Genomic DNA, 25,609 nt, shown 5'->3' with positions numbered 1-25,609 from the left:
TCCCAGCACTTGGGAGGCAGAGGCAGGCGGATCTCTGTGAGTTCAAGGTCAGCCTGGTCTACAGAGCGAGATCCAGGAAAGGCGCAAAGCTACACAGAGAAACCCTGTCTCAAAAAAACAAAAAAAAAAAAAGAAAAATAAAGAAAAGAGAAGAAAAGAAAAAGAAAAAGGGAAAAAAAGTACTGAGTTGGAAGTAAGCCAAAAGCCTCCAGTAAGCTGTGGAGATTTCCAGACAACAAAACAGTACATAGCCATTAAAAATGGCATCAAAGAGCCAGGCAGGCGGCACATACCTAGAATCCTACCAGGTGGGAAGCAGAGCTAGGATGTTCACGAGTTTGAATCCAGCCCGATCTACATAACAAGGTCCACACCAGCCTGGACCAGAGTGAAACTCTGCCTCAATAAATAGATAAGTAGATGACAAAATTGAGATCAATGTAACCAAATAGAGATTCCAGAAACTAGAACCGCTAATGTGCAGGGAAGGAATGTGATCCTCCTGCCTCCACCCATGGTATTAGATCAGTAAGACACTACCATGGCAGAAAATGAATATTTCTAAAATTTTATTTTATTTATTTATGATGATGAAGATGTGTGTGTGTGTGCGTGCACACGTGTGCGCGCACAAGCAATGGAGGGGAGTGCACATGCACACAAGCGTATGTCACGGTGAGTGTGGAGGTCGGAGGACACAGTTTAAAGGTTGGCTCATTCCTTCCACCTTTACGTGGCTTCCAGGGATTGAACTCAGGGCATTAGGCTTGCAAGGGACTCTAATGGCCAATCTTGGTTGTCAACCTGAACAGAAAATAAGTAGTAGTATTCCCTCATGGCCTCTGCTTCAGTCCCTGCCTGGAGCTCCTGCCTTGACTTCCCTCTGTAACCATAAACCAAACAAACCCTCTCCCCTCAAGCCACTTTTGGTCACGGTGTTTGTCACAGCAACAGGAAGCTAACTAGGACAGGTGGCAGGCACTTTTCCCCTCAACCCACCTCGGTGGCTCAGAAAATGAATCTCAGACCACATGGTAAAACAATTCCAGACAAACTGAAGATCTAATTATAAAGTCTTTGCAAGAAAACACAGGAGAGCCGGATGGTGATGGAGCACGGCTTTATTCCCAGTCAGTACTCAGGAGGCAGAGGCAGGTGGATCTCTGTGAGTTCGAGGCCAGCCTGGTCTACAAAGTGAGTTCCAGGACAGCCAGAGCTGTTATATAGAGAAACCCTGTCTTGAAAAACCAAAAAAACTATAGGAAAATATTTTCATGGCCTTAAAGAGGGGGAAAGTAATACAAATATGTCAACCATAATAGAAGAAAAACTGATGAATTTTTAAAAAATAATGTTTGCTTAAAAAAAATTATACTCCAAGGAGCAAGAAGGCAGCATGTGAAGACCTAACTATGTGATGTTTGCAATACATGTAGTCAACAAATAACAAGTAGCCAGAATATATAAAGAGCAAGAAGATAATAAGAAAAAAAGAGACCAGGGGCCGAAGAGATGGCAACTTTCTGCTCTTACAGACGACCAGAGTTTGGTTCCTAGCATCCATGTGGTAACTCACAGCCACCTCTAACTCCAGTTCCAGGGGAACTGGTTTCCTTGGGAACCAGGCACACACATGGTGCACATACATTTGTGCAGGCAAAACACTCATATACATAAAATGAAAATAAAATTTAAATATACATATTTAATATCAACATATCAAGAAAAAAAGAGACAGATAAATATAAAATGAGCACAAATCCTGAACAGATATTTTATAAAATAGGATATTTAAATGGTTATAAACATATGAAAAGTTATTGTCAATAGGCACCAAATAAATGTAAAATAAATCTTCAATGAGCCCTTACTATATACTAACCAGGGTGACAGATGAAAGCTAAAAAACAAACAAACAAACAAAAAAAAAACACTTCAAATATTGACAAGGTTTTGGAGCAACTGGAATTCCCACATATAGCTGGTACCAGAATAAACTGGTACAATTGCCATGGGAAGCTTCTGGGCATGTTCTACTAAGGCTGAGCATATGTATACCCTAACAGTTCCATCACTAGAATATTCCAGAAAGCTTGTTCTCAGGTTTGCCAAAAGTCGTGTCAGTCCCAGCACTATCTGCAATGGTCCACATGGGAAGGATTCAAACTCCACCAACAGAAGAAAGAATTTTTAAAATAAGACACAGTCTAAGAAAATGTTATATAAGGCTCAGATCAGGAAAATGTTTGTGGTGCCAAAAGTTGAGATAATGGTTATCTCTTGGGGGGCAGGACTGGAAGGGAATACAGGATAGTGTTCTAGAGTGCTGATCACGTTCTACTTATTCTATGGGAATTCATCAAGCTGTGCACTAAAGAGCTGACAGTTAATTCTTTCATTTAAAAAAGAGGGGTGAGCCAAGCGCTGGTGGTGGCACTGGGAGGCAGAGGCAGGCGGATCTCTGGGTTCAAGGCCAGCCTGGTCTACAGAGTGAGTTCCAGGACAGCTAGGTAGATCTCTAGGTTTGAGGCTAGCCTGATCTACAGAGTGAGTTCCAGGACAGCTAGGGCTACACAGAGAAACCAAGTCTTGAAAAACCAAAACCAAAAAACAATCCCCCACCCCAAAAAAAGGGTATGCATCTAAACAATCTATTTTTAAATAGAATGTGATGTTAAGTGTAAGCATTGCAGCTCAGGTGGAAAGGTATCCTGGCAGCTAGAAGCCAAAAAACACCACAAAGTCACACCACACAACAAACCTCACACAAGAGATTTATTGGGAGGGAAAAAGCCAGGAGAGTGGCTGCCTCTGCTAAGGCAAGAAACAGCAGAGAACTGAACAGGATAGAGAGCTTATATAGAGCTTCTTGGGAAGGGTGTAAAGCTTTCCAGGGTGGAGATTGGTGGTATTTCGTGTCCAAAGATTGGGCTTTTGCTCTGCAGGGTGGGGGCAGGGTCCCGCAGTTAAGACAGTTAGTGTTCTGTGGGTGAAACTTGGCAGTTAGCAGTCCAGGGGGAGGGGCCTGGCCACTGGAGGGGCTGACAGTAAGAAGCATGCTTACTGCTGTGCGTCTGTGGTGACCTAGAGATCTGTCCATAGACTAGAGAAGTAAAGAGCTGGCTTAAAGCCTTTTCAGTTTCAGGGTCAGGGTTAGGGTTAGTTAATTCAGTCTACATGACATGTAAATTATTTATTACAGATTTGACGTGGCTGCTTTCATCCTCCATCTTGGTTGAGTGTATAGAATGAAAATGCAGAGATTTTTAAGAGGTTCTATTAGTTGGGTTAATTTTAGAAAACTTTGTAAAGTGAGTCATTTACTCTTTTTTTTATAATTTATTTATTTTTTATTTTATGTGTATTGGTGTTTTGTCTGTGTGAGGGTCCCCTGGTCCCTTGGAATTGGAGTTACAGACAGTTGTGAGCTGCCATATGGGTGCTGGGAATTGAACCCGGGTCCCTTGGAAGAGCAGTCAGTGCTCTTAACCACTAAGCTATCTCTCCAGCCCGAGAGTCATTTACTCTTGACATGACAGTCACTGACTCGGGTAGTAACTTAGCATGTTCTAGAGCATTCTAGAGACGTGCCTGTTGAGGAAAATCAAGGCAGTACTGTCTCTGGGAGAATACTTTTTAAATTGGAAATAATTTCTGGGGAATACAACTTAGAGTTATATTGTCTCTTTACACAGCCTGACAATATAAAATTGGAATGTAGGTACTTATAATTTGATTTTTATAATTTAATTTTTGCAAAAATATGTATTAAATACTACCTTCCGTTATTAATATTTGACACAAATACACAAAGTTTGTTCCGTGTGACACAAGGCCTACCACTTAGACAGTTCTGTCAGATTGTCCCTTAGGTGCGGACATTAACTGACGTCTTTTCCAAAGCTTCCGGGTGCTTGCTCCTCATGCAGGAGTCTGAGGTAACAAACAGCTGACTATAGCCACCTTATCCTTCCACAGAACACGGTCCTGCCAGTTGTCCAGTCACATTTAACTCACGTTTCTCTGATGTGAAGTTCTCCTCCGTCTCTTAATGGCCCCCACTAAGTTGTACAGTTGTTCCCTCCTGACTCCCGCTCTGGATCTTTGACAACTGTCAGTTTTCTCACGGCCCCTGGGATGGATCCTCCGCTGAGGCCTCCAACTGCTGCTCCCCCATCACCCTTCTGTCAGCCTTCAGTGGCAGAGAGACCAACGTCCCCAAGCCCCTAAAAGCGTTTGGGTGACCTCTAAAAGGGCACTAAGGGGCCGTCTAACTCATTCCTCTCCTTGCCATTCTGAACACTGTTTGGGGGACTCAGAACTGAAGCAGCTGGACTGAAGCCTCCTTTGCATCAATCCACCTCCCCGTCTCACAGCTCAGACGAGCTTCACATCCTTCAGGACCAGCTCAGACAAACTTCACATCCTTCAGGACCAGCTCAGACAAACTTCACATCCTTCAGGACCAGCTCAGACAAACTTCACATCCTTCAGGACCAGCTCAGACGAACTTCACATCCTTCAGGACCAGCTCAGATGAACTTCACATCCTTCAGGACCAGCTCAGATGAACTTCACATCCTTCAGCACCAGCTCAGACGAACTTCACATCCTTCAGGACCAGCTCAGAAGAACTTCACATCCTTCAGCACCAGCTCAGACAAACTTCACATCCTTCAGGACCAGCTTAGACAAACTTCACATCTTTCAGGACCAGCTCAGACAAACTTCACATCCTTCAGGACCAGCTCAGACAAACTTCACATCCTTCAGGACCAGCTCAGACGAACTTCACATCCTTCAGGACCAGCTCAGATGAACTTCACATCTTTCAGGACCAGCTCAGACGAGCTTCACATCCTTCAGGACCAGCTCGACTCCCTGCCTGCTGCATTATTCCCCTCTTTCCTCCTCGTTATCCCCACTCTTACGTTTTTACCCCATTTTTAAATGCTTTACTTACAGAACTTTACCCTATACCCAAACAAAACGTCCCGCGCAAGCTCTCCCAATGCTCTCACCCTACAACAGCTCCCTGTGTTCCGGATACATCTGCAAAAAGACCTTTTAGGTGCTGTGGAGAAACAGGCTAAAGGGAATGTCATCCCTTTCACCCTGAGCCAGATACAGTTCTTTACATCAGCCCCTGTTTCTCCTGTCTCCTTCCTTTGATGCTCTGCAGCTCCCTGCTGTTTCTGCTGGCTCATTTTAGTCCAGCAGTCCTGGTGATGGGACAGTCACTGCCACCCTGAATCAACTCTATGCTCATTTTCTCCCACCTGTCTTCCTCCCAATCCCTCAGCCTTCCTGGGAATCTCTTGGTTTCGCTCTGTAACCAAATCATCTGCTTACAGCCCTCTAATAATTATTTTCCAAATCTCTCCAGGAATGCAAAATGGCAATCACCTGATCCATCAAAGTCAATCAAGTTACATGACTAGAAGCCCCTCCCCCAATGGACCCACGACTCCTCCCTCTAACAAAGACTCTCCTCAGCAGAAACAGCTATAATGTCCCTGTCCTGCATATTTTATATCCTCTCAGAGTTAGGACTGATAGCTTCCTGCTGAAAGACTACACTTCCCAGCTTCCCTTTCGGACTGTGAAAGTCATTTCTGCCCCTATAAGGGGCTGCATCCCATCTCTCTCTGTAGGCATTTTGGTCATCTACACATGTGGATGGCAAGATGCCGCCTTGCCAGGAATAAATATGGTCCACCTATGGTCCGAGCAAGCCTTTCTTTCTTTCTTTCTTTCTTTCTTTCTTTCTTTCTTTCTTTCTTTCTTTCTTTCTTTCTTTCTTTCTTTCTTTCTTTCTTTCTCTCTCTCTCTCTCTCTCTCTCTCTCTCTCTCTCTCTTTCTTTCTTTCTACCTTCTGCCTCTCTACAGCTGCCTCTTAGTAATCTAACAATCACAACACCCACAAAACGTGGAGGAGAATCTGTGTTAGACAGAGCGGTAGTAAACAAGCTGACATAAGACACCTCTGTGAGGGGCCGGTGGTCAGCCTTGGATTGGTCACCTCCCTGAAGGCTGCTTGGATCTGGTTAGAGAAGGTCCCAGGAGTGAAGCAGCCAGCAGCTGGAGCGGCTCCAGTGGCGGTAGCAAAGGGCAGCACAGCTCGCTGGCCATGTTCCTGGAGGAAATGGTGCTGACCTAAGCAACAATGGCCAGAGCAGCCGGCAGCAGCGTTTCCAGGTCCTCCTCAGATTTATGACCCAGATTCCATCAGTTTTCCTCTTGTGGGTGGATTGTTCCAACCCAAGTCAAACTTGGTGCCACCTCAGCCAGTTCCTGCTGCCACGAATTTAAGGACACCCTCCTCTTCCACATGTAGGGTATCAAGAGCTCCAGATACTAGGAAAAGTTTCCCTTTGTTACAACAGGAATTAAGAATGGCACATATGGTCCCTTCGCTGGGCAGAACAGGAAGGGATTGTTTTTATTTTAAGTGTATGACTGCTTGCATGTTTGAATGAGCACCATGTTTAGGCCTGGTGCCCTTGGAGACAAGAGATCATCAAATCCCCTAGGACTGGGGGCACAGCAGGTTGTGAGCTGCCATATGGGTGCTGAGACCCAAACCCTGGTCCTTTAAAAGTGTGGCCAGGGCTCTTAACTGATCCATCTGCCCAGTACCCTAAAATCTATGTTGATTACAGTAAGCTAGAAAACATAACTGGGAAGGGCTAGCACCCAAATGCTTGAGCTCACTATGCCCACAAGTGTCAGGTGGGACTCAGTGACTGCCCTGGCCTCTGCTCAGTCCCCAGAAGTTGGAAGTGAATTAAAAAAAAAAAAAAAATACAAGGAATGTGGTAAAAACAGGGGAAATTGGAAGCTAGAGTGAGTCAAATCTTGATCTTGTCTGGACCATCTAGAAGTGCACCCCACAGAAACCTGCTTCAAAGTCATGTGTCAATCAATCCCACCTTAAGTGGCCTTTCAGTTCTTGCCTGTATCTTCCTTTGCTCAGTGTGGTATTTCTCCTGTTCTTCCTGTCTACAGTGATGCTACAAAGCTCCACATCCACCTAGACCAGCAGGACACCAGTACCAACTAGACAGCAGGTCCTTTCTCTCACTAGCATCAGAGCATTGCTGTGCCTTTCAGTAGACTAGTGTTTCTCACCAGAGGACCAGAGTAGGATAACTAGGGACACCCCCACCCCTTTTAGGCTTATATTGGATAAAGCGTGGGGGAAGGCCTTCATCATCAAAAGGAAGAATTGAGGTGTAAATGATTTTCCTTTCTTAGGTAGCTCAGGGGAACATCCTCTATGTCCTGAAAATCTGAAAGAAGGAAAATTAAGCAATTTTATTTTCTTTTTAGTATTTTAACTTTTCTTATAAGGCAAATATGTCAAGCTCGTGAAAAGAGCCATCTCCATAATTGTCCTATTAACTAGCTTATATTTATTGATCATGAACGATTTATTTAATCTTTGCAACAACCTATTTTATAAAACAGGTTCTACTTATTCACTGACAAGTATACATTGTACCATTATTATGTGTTATTAAATATCAGGGACCTGTGTTAGGAGCTGGGGGCATGAGAGTCAACAAAAATTGTAATCTTTCTTTTTTGAGACAGGGTCTCACTGTGTAGCTCTATCCTGGAACTCACTATGTAGACCAGGCTGTCCTGGAATTCACAGAGATCCACCTACCTCAACCTCCCTAGTGCTGGGATTAAAGGCGCGAACCACCACATCTGCCAACAATGTTTCTGCCTTAATAGAATTTGCAATCCCATCGGGGAGACTGCAACCGTGGAGCACCAAGACAGATGCTGCAGAGAACCAGACAGATGCTGCAGAGGACCAGACAGATGCTGCAGAGAACCAGACAGATGCTGCATAGGGGAGGTCAACGTCATTTCCACAGTGACTGAAGTTTGAAGTCAACTCTTAACAAAGCATTTTTAAGAATAGGCAGATGGGTGGTGCCAAGTTCAGGACAGGAAGACTGGCAGGTGGGAGGAAGGTCAATTCTGTTCCAGGTCTGGGGCTCCCAGAGCCAGAGTCCATTACCATTTCTATCTGTCCTGACGGGCCTAGCCCCAATCACAAAAGCTGAAAACCCACGGCTGGCAAGCAGGAAGAAAAACTAGAGACATGGTGAGGTGTGCGATTTACCAGGAGAAACTAACGGGCAACTTTAGGGACCAGGTTCTGCCATACAGCTGCCGGAGGATCTCCCCTAGACATTCAGACCAGAACACCTGCTTCACACAAAGGCGCACCCCCTTAGACCCAATCCCGACTGCTGAGCGAACCAGAAGCAATCGGGGTAACCACGAGAAACCCGCACGGCGGCTGCGTACGCCCCGCTCCGGAAGCGGAAGTACACGCGAGGTCAGGTGTGTTTCCAAGATGGCGGCCCTCAGGGCGCTGGTGTCCGGCTGCGGGCGGCAGCTCCAAGGGTTCCTGGCAGGCCCCGCCGCGACCGGCTGGCTATGGCTTCCAGCTCGTGGGCTGAGAGAAGGTGAGTCCCAGGACCCAGCGACCTCTAGAACTTGAGAACAGCCATCAAACAGACTTCCGCGACCCCGGGGTGCCGCTCGCTCTGCGCCATTCCGAGACGTCGGAGGTGCGGCCCCCGCGGGCGGGACGCTTAAAAGCCGGTTCAGACCCTGGCGCTGTTGCTTCGCTTCCCGGTTCTTAGTGTCTTCCGGAAGTTAAGGAGGATTGAGAGGTCAAAGACGGGTATCTCAGAGTTCAGAAGAGCTATGAAGGGCCGAATGCTACCTCTCTCGTGGTTTCCAAATCGCCCTCACCTTGATTAAAGCATGCCCCGAAGCGTCTCTTTTCATTCTCTCTTCTGAAAATGTGACTAGGTGGTGGCTTTGAGTGTGTGTGTGTGGTCTAGGCTACTAATCTGAGAGGCAGCCAAGGTGCAGAGGCAGCCGAACAACTAAGAAGCAGGTGGTTAGTGTTGGTTCTGCATTTCACTAATATTAAATCTAGAAAAGTAACCCGATTCTAGGCCAGATGCTGTGAGTCAAGCTGTGAAGGGGCTGTACAAGGAGAAAGCACAGCCTCTCTGCGAAGCTGGGGTTCTGATGAGATGTGTGTACATCTCCCAGTAAATGAAAGTCATCCATCTGCACGACAAAGTGCAGGAAGATTCCGTTACCGGAAATAACAAAGGCCGTCGGAAGTTCTCATAAAGAAGATGCTTCTTGAGCAGGCTCCTAAAGGGATATAGTCTGCGGCGTTCTGTGGGAAGCAGGAATGGGTGAGTGATGTGCTAGAGAAATGATGGAGTAAGGAGCTTGTTTTTAAAATTCTAGCACAGTGTTGGCCAGCCAGTGAATATCGGTCAAAGTTGAGAAGTAACCAACTGGAAAGAGTAATCAGTTTGTTGGAGGGGGGAAAAAAGAAAAAAAAGAGCCACAGAATCAAAGAAGAGGCCTCAGCCTCCCCAGTTATGTGATTAACAGCCTTAAACCATTATGCACAACTTAGAAGAGGTCTCTTTAGTTTCAAACAGTCATTTCATTAAGAGTGGCAGATAAGGGCCTGGCGGTGGTATCCCAAACCTTAATCCCAGCACTCGGGAGGCAGAGGCAGGCAGATCTCTGAGTTCAAGGCCAGCCTGGTCTATAGAGAGAGTTCCCAGACGGACAGCCAGAGCTACACAGAGAAACCCTGTCTCAGAAAAACAAGAAACTTTAAAAAAAAAAAAAAACACCTTTTTTTTTTTTTTTAATTTTTGAGACAGAGTCTCACTATATTACCTTAGCTGACCTGGAACTTGTTGTGTAGAGCAGGCTGCCCTTAAACTCACGGAAATCCACCTGCCTCTGTCTCCTGAGTGTGAACTTGGAGGCGTGTGCCACCATACAGTTCTTTAATGTGTGTGTGTGTGGGTTGGGTTTTGTTGTTGTTGTTGTTTTTACTATAGTTAAGTAGTTTTATACTTGAAAAGATAAAAAGAAATCAAGAGGGTGTCTTGTATGATTTGTAGTTTGTATGTTATGTAGGGGTTTGTTTGTTTTTTTAATAGGTAGTTTCTTGTATGATTAGTTTCAAAACAGAAATATTTGAGATTTCACATAAAAAACTTGTTGTTTCAGACACAATTTTGCTAATTAGCCTTGGATGGCCTTTAACTTTCTAGGTAGACCATGCTGGCCTTGAACATCTAGCAGTCCCCTGCCTCTGCCTCCCAAGGACTGGTATGACAGTCGCGCACCACCACGCCCAGCGAGATCTGTTTTTAACTGGAGAGTCTGTGGATGATGAATTAAATAACCAATGTTTGGTCCTCTCTACAAATACTTGGTTGTTAACTCTCCTGTCTGTTTGCCACTGTTTAGACAGCCTGCTCTGTAGGCTAAATATTAAATTGAATTGATGTGAAAGCCCTGTCATGTTTTATAGTCTTTAGAATCACCCATCTCTAAACCTTTAAGTGAACCTGTGATATTCTGCCTTTTGGTACGGCCTATACAGCTGATTTTCATTGGTTTAGCTAGCATCCTTGACACGCAAATATCATTGTGCATGTAAAATTTAAAGTTGTGGCAAACAAGCTGATTCTCCTGCTGAAAATATTCAAGCATATTGCTTTTCTTTTCTTTTCTTTTCTTTTTTTTTCTTTTCTTTTTTTTTGGTTTTTCGAGACAGGGTTTCTCCGTGTAGCTTTGCGCCTTTCCTGGAACTCACTTGGTAGTCCAGGCTGGCCTCAAACTCACAGAGATCCGCCTGGCTCTGCCTCCCGAGTGCTGGGATTAAAGGCGTGCACCACCACCGCCCGGCGCATATTGCTTTTCAAGGATAAAGCTACATAACTGTAGTGAGAATTCATGAGGCTTGGAATCCAGAAGAAAAGAGACTCCTGAGGACCGAGTACCAGCATCATTGCTATAAACTTTCACTCTAAGCCTTTAGAGTTTCTCAGTGTGGTCATCCGTTCCCTTTCTCCCATCCCCAAAACATTAGCAATGTCTAGAAACTTTTTTGGTTGTCATGACTGGTACCAGCCTCTGGTGAGTGGCTAGGAATACCTTTAAATGTCCTACAACACACATGGCAGCTCCACGACAAAGAACCAGCTGGCCCAAAATGTCAGTAGTGCTGATGCTGAGACAGCCTGGTCTAAAGTTTGACATGGGGTGGGGGTGGGGGTGGACAGGCAGAGGCAGGTGGGTCTCTGTGAATTCTGAGGTCAGCCTGATCTACTTAGAGAGTTCCAGGCCAGCTGGAGTGTGTGTGTGTGTGTGTGTGTGTGTGTGTGTGTGTGTGTGTGTGTGTGTGTAGTGTGCGTGCGAGAGAGAGAGAGAGAGAGAGAGAGAGAGAGAGAGAGAGAGAGAGCGTGCGAGAGAGAGAGAGAGAGAGAGAGAGAGAGAGAGAGAGAGAGAGAGAGAGAGAGAGAGAGAGAGAGAGAGAGATTGGATTGGCAGGTACATACAAGCCCAAAGTGAGAGTGAGTGGGTTATGGGAAAAACAGGGCTGGACGGACAAATGAGGAAACTGACTTACTAAGTGCTTTCCTCCAGGAATGTGCTAGATTTTCCATAAAACATTTCCTCAGTCTTCCCTAAAGGTAGATATTAGCCGTCTTTATTTTGACGGGTGTGGGAATCCAGTTCTAAAGATTCAGTAGCTGACCTGACCTCAGCTATAAGTAGTATAGTTGAAAGCAGAGGTAACGCTCTTCCGTCTCCAGTGTCCCACAGCCCTGGCCCTCCATGGCAGGTCCCCTCTTTTGTCCTCTCCCTTACTGAAAGGCTCTTACCAGTTAACTTGCCGAAGAACTTCTAGTAATTTCGTCAATGACTGTCAGATTTAGCAAGGATGGTGTTAGAAACTTCCTGCCTGACCACCCTTGTGAAGGAGATGCCTTGACAAGAAACCGTGAGCACGTGAATTGGCAGCCGTGACCTTGAGGCAGAATGTATTGAAATGATGCAAGGGCAGAGGGAATTTGTCTCTTTCAGGAAGCTAAGAGAGGCCATCTGATGCGTGGGCAATTCTGGAGCAGAGAGCTTTGAGAGGAAGTTGGGATTTTTTAAGACTTAGTGCCCTGCTAATGGGGAAAGTTGGTAGGCAGCAGTGAGGCGCTGAAGCCAGGACAGAGGGACAGTCCACCCGGAATTCCAGGGAAGAGAACCGGAGGCAGCTGGAGACCCAGAACCTTGAGTGATGAAAGGTGAACTGAAGGAGATGGTGCTTGAGACACAGGCAGCGACCGGAAGCACGAGCACTCCGATGTGCCTGCTGGGGCAGAGGGCTGTCTCCATCTTAGTTTGCACGGCTCTGTGAGGCCTTGGCCTCGGGCTGCTCACTGCTGTCTTGCCCTGCAGCCCCACAGCCTCCACCTTCCCTCACGGCCTCCTTTACTAAACAGCTGAGTCTGTCAGCCCCAGTGCGCCGTGTCTGCCTGTGTTCATGTGTCCATCAGGGCTTCTGCGCCCATTACGGTCTCACCACATGGCTGCTTGCTCCAGGCTGTTGTAATGCAGTGATCTTGGACTCCGTCCTAGGAGTATTTCCTGAAGTACTCAGAGGACCTCTTTATGAGACATGGGCTTTATTACAGTGAAGTTCCCATACTTGCTTCCCTTCCCTCCTCCAGGGCAAAGACTGTGCCTTCCTCTTCTGCTGTTCCTCTGCCCAGGAGGGAGAGCGAGGCTGCTGCCCCTTCCTGATTCTCAGTTCACATGCTGCCTCCCTTGAGAAGATCATTCCATGTGTGTGAGGGGTGCCAGGCTTGAGGATGCAGCCTTAGTTCTCTTAGAAAGCAGTGTCGTGTCTGGTGGCTGACTTCACGCTGACATGTCTCAGGATGCAGGGGTGGCTGCTTTTTTTCCTAAGTAAGTTTTCTATTGGTGCCTGAACCTTTGTCCAGCTTTTCTTACCCACCTCTTCTCTTGAATGGAGAGGGGCCTGGGACAAATGGATCTCAGGTTTTGTTTGGGTTTGCCATGTTTTTCTATGCACACTGAAAGTCAATACTATTTTTGATTCCTATCTCTTCTTTCAAAGGCTTAAATCTGCTGAGGGCCTCTCCAGGCCGCAGCTGGCCTTCTTCCCCTGCACTGACTGCCTGCCTGATCAGTCTGTGTCTCCTGTGAGCTCCTTGGGTCCTTCCTCTGGTTTGACAGATTGTCTCTCTTAGATAAGCATCTGCCTATTGTTTTACCCACAGCTTCTAGAAAGACACTCACTGGCTCGAGGTTGCTGTGGGAGAGCTTGTGAACAGTGGAGCTTGCCATGGGCTTTGATCTCTTTTCCAGGGGCCAGTGGGATGACTTCAGGGTTTGGGGCTTTGCCGAGAGTGATGTGTGTTTTGTTAGACTTGTTTACCTTATGGTTAGGGCCCAAGAGCCTGGACCAAGAAGGAAACCACATGTTTATGCTCTTTGTGTTTCAGGCCATTGTCCTGGTACTGACTCCGTGGTAGAGAAGGTCTGCTTTTGTTTCCTGCCACTTCTCAGAAACTGACCCCCTACCTGTTGCTGCCCCCATTTGGCTACCCTCTGGCCCTCCCCCAGTTTTTTTGTGTAGTAGCAAACTTTCTAGGGTAGCTGGGGTCTCCTGGGCCGGAGACTGCCCTCCTGCTCTCCTTGGTCCCCTGTGTGGGCCATTCTGCAGTGGACACCGTGGTGACCTCCCCTCTGCAGCTGTGCTGGCTTCCAGGCTGACAACCAGGTTGAGTCTCCCCCACATCCCGTTCATGGGTTGGTCTCCGTTCTGGACAAGTAGAACCGTGTGTGAGGTGACGCAGTTTCTTCTGCACCAGGAACCTAGTTTGTTCTGATTAGTGGCTGCAGTGTTCTCCGAAGAAAGCCTCTGGCTTTTTCTGGTCATTGCCTCACTGTGTGCGTCTGGAGTTGGACAGAGAGGGCTCTCAGCTTGGTTGTTTTGGAGTAATGATTCTTTATGAATGGTTTGCCCAGAGAACAAGTGAGGACTCATTCCAGGCAGCCTGTGTTCAATTAAGTGTCGGTCACAGAGCTCAGTGGTCACAGATGCTGACATGGGCTCTGGTTGGGTTAGCATTGCCTTTTTTCCTTAGGCCCTTCTCTTTTTATTGTTTATATTATGTTTTTGCAGAAGCAGCATATGTTTATTTTAGAAAATATGGTACACCAAAAAAAAAAAGAAGAAGAAAAGAAACACAAGTATACCCCCTTCCACCTCTGAGGAATAGCCAGGTCTCTAACACATACCCTACAGCTGACTGTGAGCCTCCTGAAACCCATGGCCAATTGTGTATTTGCAGGTAGATATTTTTCTCAGGGAGAGATCTTTAGCTCCCACTGAATTCTCGAAGTCAGGGACCTTAGGTGCTTTTCTAATCTATCTTCTTGCGTTAGCCAGAGCTAAGTAAAACTACACTGTGGTGGCCAGACTACTGTTTAAATGGGCTCTTAGCATCTGGAGAGGTGGTTTGCAGACTGTGGGCTCCAGCTCCCTGGTGTAGCAGTTAAAAGGAGACAGTGGTGATTATTTCACTCCTTAATGGCATTTATTGAGCATTTGCTGTGTACCAGCTCCTTGCTAGCAGCTGCGGCTCTCTTTCTCAGCAGTCAGGAGCATGGGAGGCTCTCCGGGACCAGTTGCTGTGTGTGTGTGAGCTGGCGGCAGCTTCAGGTGCCATTGGCCTTGTCGTTCAGTGTCCTAGTTAGGTGACAGGTGTGTGCAGCTCCTGGGCTCGCCTCCACTTCTCTCCTGTCTGTCTCCAGCATCAGTAGGGCCTGGGTTGTCCTCAGTGTGGACTAAGTGTTCCCTAAAGTCCTGCTGCGCCTGATGTCTCCAGGCTCCTGACTGCTACCGCTTTCATCCCTTCCTTTGGCGTGATACCGAACAGAAGCCTTCAGGGAGATGAGAAGGGATGGAGCAGAGACTGTTTCCCTCACAGCCAGGGCCATGCAGTCTTGACACGGAGTCTCGGGAGACGTTTTGGGATTGGATTCGTCTCATTGAAAAGCCACCACCGGAACACAGACAGTGCTGTGTTTTAGACTGCAAACCCTTCACAGTTAGAAACACTTTGGTCTGATTCCCTCTGTGAAGGGACATGTGTAAGGGGTACCTCCGATCCCTTCAGGCCTGCTGCTCTGAGAGCTTTTGGTTATTTTTGCCACACAGGACAGGATCTGGTCCCCCTTTGTTTAAAGTCTTTGAAACAGAGTCTTACTTTATATTATAGCCCAGACTGGCCTCAAACGCATGGCAGTTTTCCCGCCACAGCTATTCAGTTTGCCAGTTCTTCTAGACAGAATCAAGATGAGTCTCAGCTTCAAAAACCCAGCATGGAGCCCCTTAATCCCAGAGAGATGCTGCAGCTGAGCACCTCAGGCTAGCCCACAGCCTTGGCCCTTGGGGGTGAACCTTGCCCGCTTTCCGTCCCAGGCAGGGACCGTGAGAGAGTGCAGACTGGAGGCTCCTCTCCTCTGCCTGTGTAGAACTTGAGCTGTTATTTGAAACCCCCTGTTCCTTATTAAATGGCTGACCTAATTTTCCCCTTTATCTCTAGTGGTGGAGATCCAAGAAGGGAAGACGACCATAGTAAGTATCGCTGCTGCGCTGGCCACTCACGACCTCCTCAGCGCTCGCTCGGAGCCGCCTGGCTGCTCCTCTGAGGGAGGGAGAGAGGCCCAATCTGGACTCCTGGCTCCGGGATCTGCTCCCTCTGAGACCATAAATCCTCAAGTCTACTATTTTTCGGGCTGTGTGCCGTAGTGTGGTTAATCAAGAACAGTCACTGTGCCTGTACTGAGGTATCTGTTACTTGATTAAAGTGACCTTTTGTATGACAAAGTCCCAGAGGCCTTTGCTAATATGTTCTCTGGCAAGTGATAAATCAGTTTCCCAAAGGGGAAACCAAGGCAGCCTTGCAGGCCTACAGAACCAGAGTTAGTTGGCCCAGAGCCAGGGCCTGGACATCTGATCCTTGCTTTCTGTCTATAAAGAGTGACCCTTAAGTGATGCGTTAAGCGATGATAGTCCCTAGGCCCTAACCGCACTAGCTGGCACCCTGGCTTGTCTCTTGGTAAGAAAACTGGAACGATTCTTCCACCCATGCCCCCCTTTCCCTCACTGGGCCCATCTTGCTTCCCTTGGGGAGTCAGTCATGGGGCCTAGATTATCCCATAATCCTTAAAAGACAACCTTGTTTTCACATGGTCTTCTATGCCTCCAAGGAATTCCCAGCCACCTCACAGAGCTCCCAGAAGGCTCAGGAACTTCCATGTCAACCAGGGGCTTAACCTCTTTGGCAGTCAGCCAAGTATAGGCCTCCACAAGGCAGTCTTATCCCCAGGAGAAATCCAATCATTCTTCTCCCAGAATACCTCCTTGTCCTTTCCACCGGTTAGCTTCTACCTAATTCTTACTTTTTAGGGTACTCCATCCACTTTGGGCATCTCTCCAGTTTTCTGATTAAAACCTAAAACAGTCTAGGCATGATTGTGCATCAGGAGTTCAAGGCCATCGTCAGCTATATAGTGAGCAAGCCTGGGCTACACAAGACCCTGTCTCAAATGGCAAAAGGCATTCACCCTGTAAACTCTGTGCTGGAGAAAAGGGTGACATCAAACTTTTTTGTTTTTGTTTTTTGAGACAAGGTTTCTCTATGTAATCCTGGCTGTCCTGAAACTCCCTTTGTAGACCAGGCTGGCCTCAAACTCACAAAGATCTGCCTGCCTCTGCCTCGCGAGTGCTAGAAGGCATGCACCATACCCAGCCTGACATCAGACTTTTGAAGTGGCATCTTGCTTCCACTTTTCTGGGTACAGAGTGCTCAGTGCTGAAGAGAGTCCCCCACCCACTGCATCTCCTGCTAATGCCGCCATTGTCCTGGGTCCGGCCTTTTTTCTAGCTCATCACAATGCCCATTATTCTTCTGTTGGCTGTTTCCACTTTCCCTTGAAGACCGTGGCAGACCACGCCTGGCTGTCATCTGCCACTTCAGACTTCAGAACCAGCTAGTTCACCACCAATAGCAGCATCTCTAAGAGAAGCTAATGTGTTAGATACTCAGAATCACAGGCTTGCTTCCCAGCTGATGATGCTGTCGCAGCTGACTTCTAAGTGTAGAGAGGGTTTTTCATGTGAGGCATGGATCTGCTGTTTATAGAGAGAACGTGGAGACACTGCAGCTCTGTCAGGTGCTGCTGTGACTGACTGTGGGTGTATGTTCTCCAAAATCAGATCTGACGCCTGCCGCACTAAGTTGTGGGAGTTAGAGGAACTGGTACATGTGAACCATTCTTAGCACAGAACCAGCCAAGTGACAGTGAGCCAATGAGTGTTGGCTCTCTCCTGGGGCCCTGGAGGCCTCCCATGCACCTGCAGATTTTCCCTGGCCCTCAGCCTCTCTCTGACGTGTTTGGGGTTGCCATGGTAGAAGTGGGGGTTGGGTAGTGGTGCCTGACATAACTGAGCAGAACTTGTAGCCTTTCCCAGTCCAGGTGACAGGGTTACTTTTGTTCCTGTGCCTCTCAAATCCATCCCAGCCATGCTCTTAGGATTCAGTCTCAGCGAGGCCTGCTAAGCTGCCTCTGCAATTGGAGCTGACTCCCAGATCATTGCTTTAGTACACTTATCCATTCCAAGGCTGGGTCACAGGGTACAGCCATGATGGGAAGGTCATGTTACACGTGGCCTCTGCAGGGTATTTGAAAGGTGTTATTCAGAATGACAGAAGGAAAGCAAGCTGTAATCCCAGAACTCGGGCAGCAAAGGCAAGAGGTTCACTGCAAGTGTGAGGCAGTCTGGTCCCTAGAACACAATCCAAGCCAGCTAAGTCTACTGCGTGGACCCTGGTTTGATTTAGAGGAGGGCTGTATTGTGTTCATCTGCCCATGTTTTCTGTGTTTGCAGAGGGAGAGGAGCAGCAGACACCCGCTTGTCTGGCTCTTCCCAGGGTTTCTCAGCTGCAGCACTGGCTGGAGCTCTTTGTTGTGAGGGCTCCCCTGTGCATCCTTGCTAGGTGCCCATCATACCCCTTCCCCCAGCTGTCCAATCAGAAATGTCCCCCGACACGGCCAGACGGGGAAACACCCCCTCTTGTTGGGATGATCGGGCTCTGTTGTGTAAAGCTGGAAGTAGTTAAAGCTGGAAGAAGCAGTGCTGCCGGCAGATAACGAGCAGAGCGGGTGGACGCTGTGAAGAGCCCATCTCTGCCGTTTGGAACTTGTTTCCGTGTGTGTCTAGTTGTCCGAATGTGTACATGTGCATGCAGGTGCCCTTGGAAGCCAGGAGAGGGCATCAGATTCCCCTGGAAACCCAAGCCCAGTCCTCTACGAGAGCAGCCATACTCTTAGCTGCTGGGCCATCTCTCCAGCCCATTTGGAACTTTTAACATGTGCACGTGTAACCCTTTCCAGAGTCCGGGAGGAAGCCTAGGGTTCAGGTGTTTTATTGTGGTTTGCTGAGTTGATATGGCAAACCCCTCTAGTTCAGCAGTTCTCAAACTGTGGGTCACAATCCCCAGAGACCATGGGAAAACACATATTTATATTCATAGCAGTATCAAAATTAGTTATGAAGTAACAACGGAAATCATTTTCTGGTTGGGGGTCACCACAACATGAAGAGCTGTATTAAAGGGTCGCGGTGTTAGGAAGGGTGAGAACACTGCTCTAGTTACCAGTATGTATGTCAGTCTGATGTCATCATTGCTGTTTGTCTAGTTTTTGAGGCAGGAGTCTTACATATAACCCCTGCTGGCCTAGAACTTAATACTGCGTAGCCCAGGCTAGCCTTGAACTTCTAGTTTTCCTGCCTCTGCCACCCACTGCTGGGATTACCGGATGCAGCACTGGTCTGTTTGCCAAACCACTTGCCTGTGGCCAAGGCCCAGCACATAGCAGCTACAGAAAATCTCCATCATACAAGAAGACCTGTTACTTGCTGCCGTGAGACCCCCAGAAGTAAGCTTTGGCTGGCGTTCATGCAGGGCATGGTCACAGTTAAAAACCTGCATGCCTGACCCAGGCTCTCACACTGGCTTTTTTTCCCTCCTTAGATTGAAGGCCGAATCACAGAAACTCCCAAGGCAACTCCAAATCCCCCTAACCCCTCAGGCCAGTGTCCCATCTGCCGTTGGAACCTGAAGCACAAATATAACTACGAGGTGAGTGTGAGTGTAAAGACCATCAAGACCATCACCCTGGGTCCACTGGGTCCAGAGTCCTCTCACCCTGACTGTGTGGTAGATGCTAAGGAGCTTTGAGAAGCCTGGGCTGAGGGTTGGAGAAAAAGCTCAGTGGTTAAGAGCACTGGCTGCTCTTCTAGAGGGCTTCAGCTCCCAGCACCCACATGGTGGGTGAAAGCTGTATATATCAAGTTCCAGAGGATCCAGCACCTTCTTCTGGCCTTCACAGGCACCGCATGCACATGGTTTGCATACATACATGCAGCCAAAATACCATATGCATAAAATAATCTCAACAAAAATTTAAAGAAAAAAGTATGGGACTGGAGAGACAGCTCAGCAGTTAAGAGCATTTGCTGTTCTTGCAACGGACCTTAGTTCAGCTCCTCGCACCCACATGGTAGTTCACAACCACCCACAACTCCAGTGCCCTCCTGTCCCCAGAGGATATTGAGTAGGCATGCAGTGCATATATATACAAGCAGGCAAACCACTTACGCACCTCAGTTTTTTGTTTTTGTTTTTTTTTTAAGGTAAATCATTGCTTCTACAACTCAGCCTCAAACAGACCCACTCAACTTGGGCATTTTTAAAGTTCTTAGAGGCTGTGGAGCAGGAAGCCACTGAGTTCATGACCTGGTGTAGAAGGGCAGGGTAGTTCTCACCGGGCTGGAATCAGGCCTGGATTCGGCTCTCCTCTCCCCTAGATAATGAGGTGGTTCACAGTGGGATCTGCAGACACGTTTTAGTCTCCACAGTGCAGCTCCAGACCACCCAATTGCTGCACCTTTTCCAGAGCAGCTGCTTCTGGGAAGGAGATGATGGTGAACATGGCCAGCAGCAGACAGCGTCGGTGTGGGGCCTGCTCCAGGAGGCCGTGTCCTGAGCACTCACGGGCTTTCTTAACTCACTTCGTTTGTTTGGTCAGTTTTTCAAGACAGGGTTTCTCTGTGTAGCCCTGGCTGTCCTGGAACTCACTCTGTCACCCAGGCTGGCCTTGAACTCAGAGATCCTCTTGCCTCTGCGTCCTGAGTGCTGGGATTAAAAGTGTGTGCCACCACCGCCCAGTATCACTTAGTCTTTTTTTTTGTTTGGAGCAGTGTGACAGTCTATGTGAAGGAACAGATACCACAGCATACATGTGGAGGTCAGCTTTCTCCTTCCTGCATGTGGATCCTGGGGCTCAATCTCGGATAGTCAGGCATAGCAAATACCTTTACTGGCAGAGCCATCTTACTGGCCCTTCGATTTCTAATTAACCCGTGAAGTAGGGACTTTATCCTTGCTTTGCAGTGAGGGAATCTTGGGCATGGAGAAGTTAATAATCTTGCTGCAATCCTCCCGCACTAAGTATCAGCCAGGATCCAGATCCAAGAAGCCAGGCAGAGCCCATGTGCCACCTGCTACCGTGCAGAGAAGACAGGACCCAGCCTGGACACACTTGTTCTCCAGAGCGTTCACTGACAGGAGCGCCCTGGGGGTTTCAGGTGATTCGGGCTCTGGGCCAGTTTGACCTGTGTGTTGTCCCGGTTCCCCTCTGAGGCACAGGTTGGCTAAGGGCAGAGATCCTGGTCAGATGATAAGTGCAGGAAGATCCGAACAGAGTGACCCAACTAATCTCCGGGGCTGGGAACCTTGGCTTTAGTCCACCCCCAGGCATGGGGGCAGGGCAGGGCTCTGCCCTGGGTCCCTGAAAATAAGTGCTCAGAGTACAGCAGAAGGCTGAGTCCAGAGCTTCCTGTCTCATGGATGTCAGTGAATAGACAGGCATGCTCGTAATCCCAGCTGCAGAGAGGGAGGCAAACCCCACACCTGCCCAGCCACTCAGGGCAGTGTCCTGCTGGCCATTTCCAGGAAATTGATTTGGCTGTTTTTCCAGGAGAAGAAATCTAATCCTCTCCAAGGTAAAGGCTAAAGTTGTTTTTCCTTTTTCCTCTTTCCACTTGGAGCACCGTTGGCCCAAGCTGTGTGCTGCTGTTGCGGGCTCGGCACAGTGAAGGGTGCTGAGGATGCAAGCCATCAGCACCTTAGCTGTGGATGAGTCCAAGTCTGCAGAGTGCTGGGCTGGGAGTTTGGGGCCTGGGGTTCCCAGGAGCTGTCCCGTGATTAAAACAAATTTGCAGTCATACAGCAAGGCAGCAGTTTAGGAAACGGACACAGGCTGGCATTGGGCCCTGGTAGGGACAAGTGTTACTTAACCCTTTGAGCCGTTTAAGGTGGAGGAGAGCGTTCCTTACCACTTTGTCCTTTTTGCTAGACGTAATCCCACACAGCTTGTTAGGGGTGTGACAGGAGGCCCAAGCACCCATTCCCACCTGGGCTTATGAAATATGGACAGCCTGGTTCCTTCCTTCCAGCTCGGTCCTGCCTAGCACCTGAGCAGAACAGCAGGGGGAGCAGCTGACTGTGTGCACTTCACCTGGGCCACCTAAGTCTGCGCTGGGGTGGAACAGGCGTTGCCCCTCATGGAAACGCTGTACATGTCCTACCCCAGCAGATGAGACTGACCAGTGACCACTGGACACTTTTGTTTTCAGTTGTTTGGTTGTTTTTTTTATTTTTTGTTTGTTTTTGTGTTTTGTTTTTGAGACAGGGTTTCAGAGGTATAACAACACCTCTGGCTGTCCTAGAACTCGTTCTGTAGACCAGGCTGGCCTCGAACTCAGAGATCCTCCTGCCTCCCAAGTGCTGGGATTAAAGATGTGCACTGCAACTCCCTGGCAGATGACCAGTCTTTTTACTACTAAGAAGGACTGATGGTAAAATGCTTACTAGAGCATTTCTGGTCTCACCTAATGTGTCAGAAGATTTTTGGGGAGCTCTTGGGAACCCTTTGCTTGGCAATGGGGAATAGAAAAGTCCTAATGAGTTGTCCTGCTGGCACCCCTGCAGAGCCCACAGTCCTGGTTCCCAGCATACAAGGAAACCCAGCTGACCTACATTCCAGTTTTTGGTTTTCACTAGGATGTGCTGCTGCTCAGTCAGTTCATCCGGCCTCATGGAGGCATGCTGCCCCGGAGTGTCACAGGCTTGTGCAAGGAAGAACACCGAAAGATCGAGGAGTGTGTAAAGATGGCCCACCGAGCAGGTCAGGGTGCCCAGGGCTAAGAGGGGTGGTGGGCTGCAGGCTCCTCGGCCCAGCCAGCTGTCACAGCCGGAGAGGCGACAAGCAGGACATTGATTGTCTGCCCCACCCCCACCGTGTCCCCCTGCTCCCCACTCCTGTGGTCTTTACCCCTGGCCCTTTCAGAGCTGTGGAGACAGGCTGACTGTATGTTCTTCCACTCAGGTCTATTCCCAGATCACAGGCCACGGCTTCCAGAAGGGTCCTTACCGAAGAATAAACCCAAGCTCAACCGGTAAGGAAACATGAGCACAATTGACCCGAGCACTCTAAGCCCGTGGGTCTCACCGCATTCAAAGGGCTTGTCCCATGGCTCTCCTGGCAGCCCAGGAGAGCCGGCCCAGTCCATCTTTCCCTCTGTGGCTGTACTGTATGCCGTCTGCCGCCTCTTCCCTGGCCCACGTCTCCTCTTTTCTGTCCTAGAGGGCCTTGACACAGTTGGGCATTAGAATATGTTTTCCCGTTGGTGACATCACACCGCATTGCTGTGGGGATGTTTGCGCGCTGCTGCAGACCTGCAGTATCCCAGCTCTCTCCGGCACTGGGGTATCACAGGGCAGAGCAAGCCTTTGCCGTGGGGACTGTGGGTAGGGCCACTGTACACGGCATTGCATCAAGGCAGCCTGCACAGAGGCTCCGGAACCTCAGTGAACAGCCTTCACCACTTCCTTGGCATCCTCGGCTCTCCTGGGCTCTCAGGAGGAAGAGACGCAGGGCAGCCCTCCAGCAGCAGCAGGGTAGGCAGGCCCTCTGGAGTGAGAGCAGTCTCACCTGATATTCAGACAGCCCTCCAGCTGCATGCTCCCTCTCCATGACGTCACCCTCACAGGCACTTAGATCTGCAGAACCCCCTTGTTGAGAGAAGAGTTTGCCTTCTTGGGCCCCCAGCGGCCTCCTCCTCCAGTGTGTCAGGCTGCCTCTCCTGATAGTGAGAACGGCCTACTCTGCAGGGTGGCTGAGGCAGAGCCAGACTCCCAAGTCCCCACAGGTCTCTGCAGAGATCCCTACCAGGACCCAGGTGGATGCTGGGAGGCCGGGTTGCTAGGTGGAGGGTGTGAGGTGGGTAACGTAGGCTTGCTTCCTTGTGCCTTGCCTCCCCATTCCTAGATGCTGAGCAGAGCTGGACTGGCTCTCTGCCAGCAGCCCCGAGGAGCAGGGCATGCTCTGGTCTGTTTGGGGGTTGAGCCCACCCCCACCCTGGCTCTTTAGAGACAGCAGCAAGCCTGAGGACACAATCCATCCTGCCCTCGGGCCTTTGAAGCTGGGCCAGGCTCCCTCCCTCACATCCGGTGTCCTTTGGTGTGACACAGGATTGATGATGTGTGGGGGCTCTTGAGTCGCAAAAGGCCATCCCTGGGGGAGGGGACGTCCTGGCTCAGGAGGTGCTGATCCCGTACAAGGGATGCTGGGATTGCACCCAAGGGTCCCTGGTCTGCACCCAAGGGCTTAGGCCCTGCTCACTCCCTTGTGTCCTCAACCCCCGGGTGCAACAGTATCTTCTCCAGCAGAGGGGACGGTCTCCCCTTTCCTGCTCTTCTGTGCATGGGGACACAGGCCGTCCTCCTTGCTCAGAAGAGGTAGAAAGTGATTTAGGAAAGCCTGAGTTCTGACTAGAGCTGCGGGGTTCACAGGGGGCTGACGGGAGGCCACCCAGCCTCCCTGGCAGTGGCTGCTCCACATGGCACAGGCATCTGGCCCCGAGCTAGCTGAAGGACAGCTGAGGAGGGCAGCTTGGAGAGTGCTCAGCTGGGGTCTTCGGAGGTCCTTGAGTCCTGGTGAGCACCCTGTTTCATGGGCCTGCACCCACCCCTCACCCCCACCCCAGGACTGGGAGAAGCCAGTTCCAGGGCCAGCTGGTGGTGAGGAGCCTGTGATGGAGCAGCCTGTTGTCCTAGAACCACTGACTGCAGAGACAGCAGCACCCCAGGCAGCTGGGGGCGCCTTGCCTCCACCTCCTGGGCCCCGCACACACCAGGGCTGGGCCTCCGGGAGCTTCCCCTCTACATAAGGCTACCCGCCAAAGACCAAGGTCCAGAGGAGCACGGAGGAAAGGCGTGCGTGAGTCAGCAACCCCTTTTTCAGCCAAAGATTTCAGCCAAAAAAATAGATTTTCATTTCTGCCAGGAATACTAGTTTTTAAATTAAGAAGCTTTTACTTGAGGGTCTCTGGAGGCGGCCAGGGCAGGCCTCAACCTCTCATAGAACACGGGAGGACCCCTGGCCTTTGTGGCTGAACTTTCTAGTTCAGCCTTTCTGGTCAGGAGCCAGGTTTCATTATGAACAGAGTAAACCCCGGTCTCAGCACTGTGAGCCACTTTTCCAGGAACAATCTGGGCCCAGGCTATCCCCAGAGGAGCCAGAGGACCATGGGTGGCCGCCATCTTTTCACTTACAGGAACCTGCTGGCCTGGGACTGCACCCACTGTGTTCATCCCTTGCTTCCATCGGGTTGGGTGAGGGGCAGGGTCCTGCACCAGTGTGGTCCCCTGAGGAGTTTTCTGGAGGCTGGGTGTCTAAAGCAGCCAAGTGGGGAAGAGTGCCGGGTTCCCCGCCTCTACCCTTCCCTGGGTCGGGCTGGAGAGCTGTGGTCCAAGCGTCCTCTTCCTCGGCCCTCCCCTGAGTGTGGATGATCTTAGAAAGGTCAAGGGGACGGCCTGGGCTGCCTGACCCTGACCACACACTGTAACAGCCAGAGTCCGTCCATCCGTTCCCAGAACAGCAGTTTCTCCCAGGAAAATGCTTTGCCCTCTGAGAGGAAGACTGGTGGACGGGATGATGCAGCCACTACAGCCTGGCGGGACAGTGCCCTGCTGTCCAGTTCCGGCATGCCAACCTTCTTGTGTTCCCTCTACAGCTACCTGACTCGCTGGGCTCCCCGCTCTGTCAAGCCCATCTACAAAAAAGGCCACCGTTGGGACAAGGTGGGTATGGCCGTGGGGTCACCACTCCTGAAAGATAATGTCTGCTACTCCAAAAGGCCTTGGAAGCTGTTTCATTAATGGGAGCCGTGCTGTTGAAGATCTGACTAGAACCTTCCAGATGTTACACTTGGCCCTCCCACCAGAACCACTGCCCTCCGCACACAGCATGGGGACTTCGGGACTAACTTCTGTTCCCAGGATCTGCCCAGCCACAGTGTTGGGAGCCAGGGCAGGCAGGAGCTGGATCTCCTGCCCTGTGATCTTCTGTCTGGCTTGGGCAGGAGTCTGACCCAAAGAAATGGAATAAAGCAGGCTCCAGGCTTCCCCGTGTGGTCACTGCTTGGAAGTGTGGGCCCGTGCTGGCCTCCAGCGTTGGCCGAGTGTGAAGGCGCTCATCTGAATGGGCCCTGCCTGACTGGAGTGGGTCCGTGGGCCACGCCATAGGC

The 25,609-nt window shown here is 49.5% G+C and overlaps 1 protein-coding gene across 1 annotated transcript; it reads left to right on the top strand.

Annotated features, from left to right (window-relative positions):
• The first annotated feature begins 5,825 nt into the window (after positions 1 to 5,825).
• Positions 5,826 to 25,487, top strand: Mrps18a (mitochondrial ribosomal protein S18A). The gene is made up of 6 exons (XM_076557774.1): positions 5,826 to 8,489; positions 15,495 to 15,526; positions 18,990 to 19,097; positions 22,083 to 22,206; positions 22,408 to 22,477; positions 25,097 to 25,487. Exons 1-6 carry the CDS (start codon positions 8,120 to 8,122, stop codon positions 25,239 to 25,241), a joined length of 849 nt encoding a protein of 282 aa, XP_076413889.1. The 5' UTR covers positions 5,826 to 8,119; the 3' UTR covers positions 25,242 to 25,487.
• Positions 25,488 to 25,609: the final 122 nt, after the last annotated feature.

This window comes from Peromyscus maniculatus, chromosome 21 (assembly GCF_049852395.1).
Source record: "Peromyscus maniculatus bairdii isolate BWxNUB_F1_BW_parent chromosome 21, HU_Pman_BW_mat_3.1, whole genome shotgun sequence".
NCBI classification, from domain to species: domain Eukaryota; kingdom Metazoa; phylum Chordata; class Mammalia; order Rodentia; family Cricetidae; genus Peromyscus; species Peromyscus maniculatus.
This window is presented reverse-complemented; position numbering and strand designations above follow the sequence as displayed.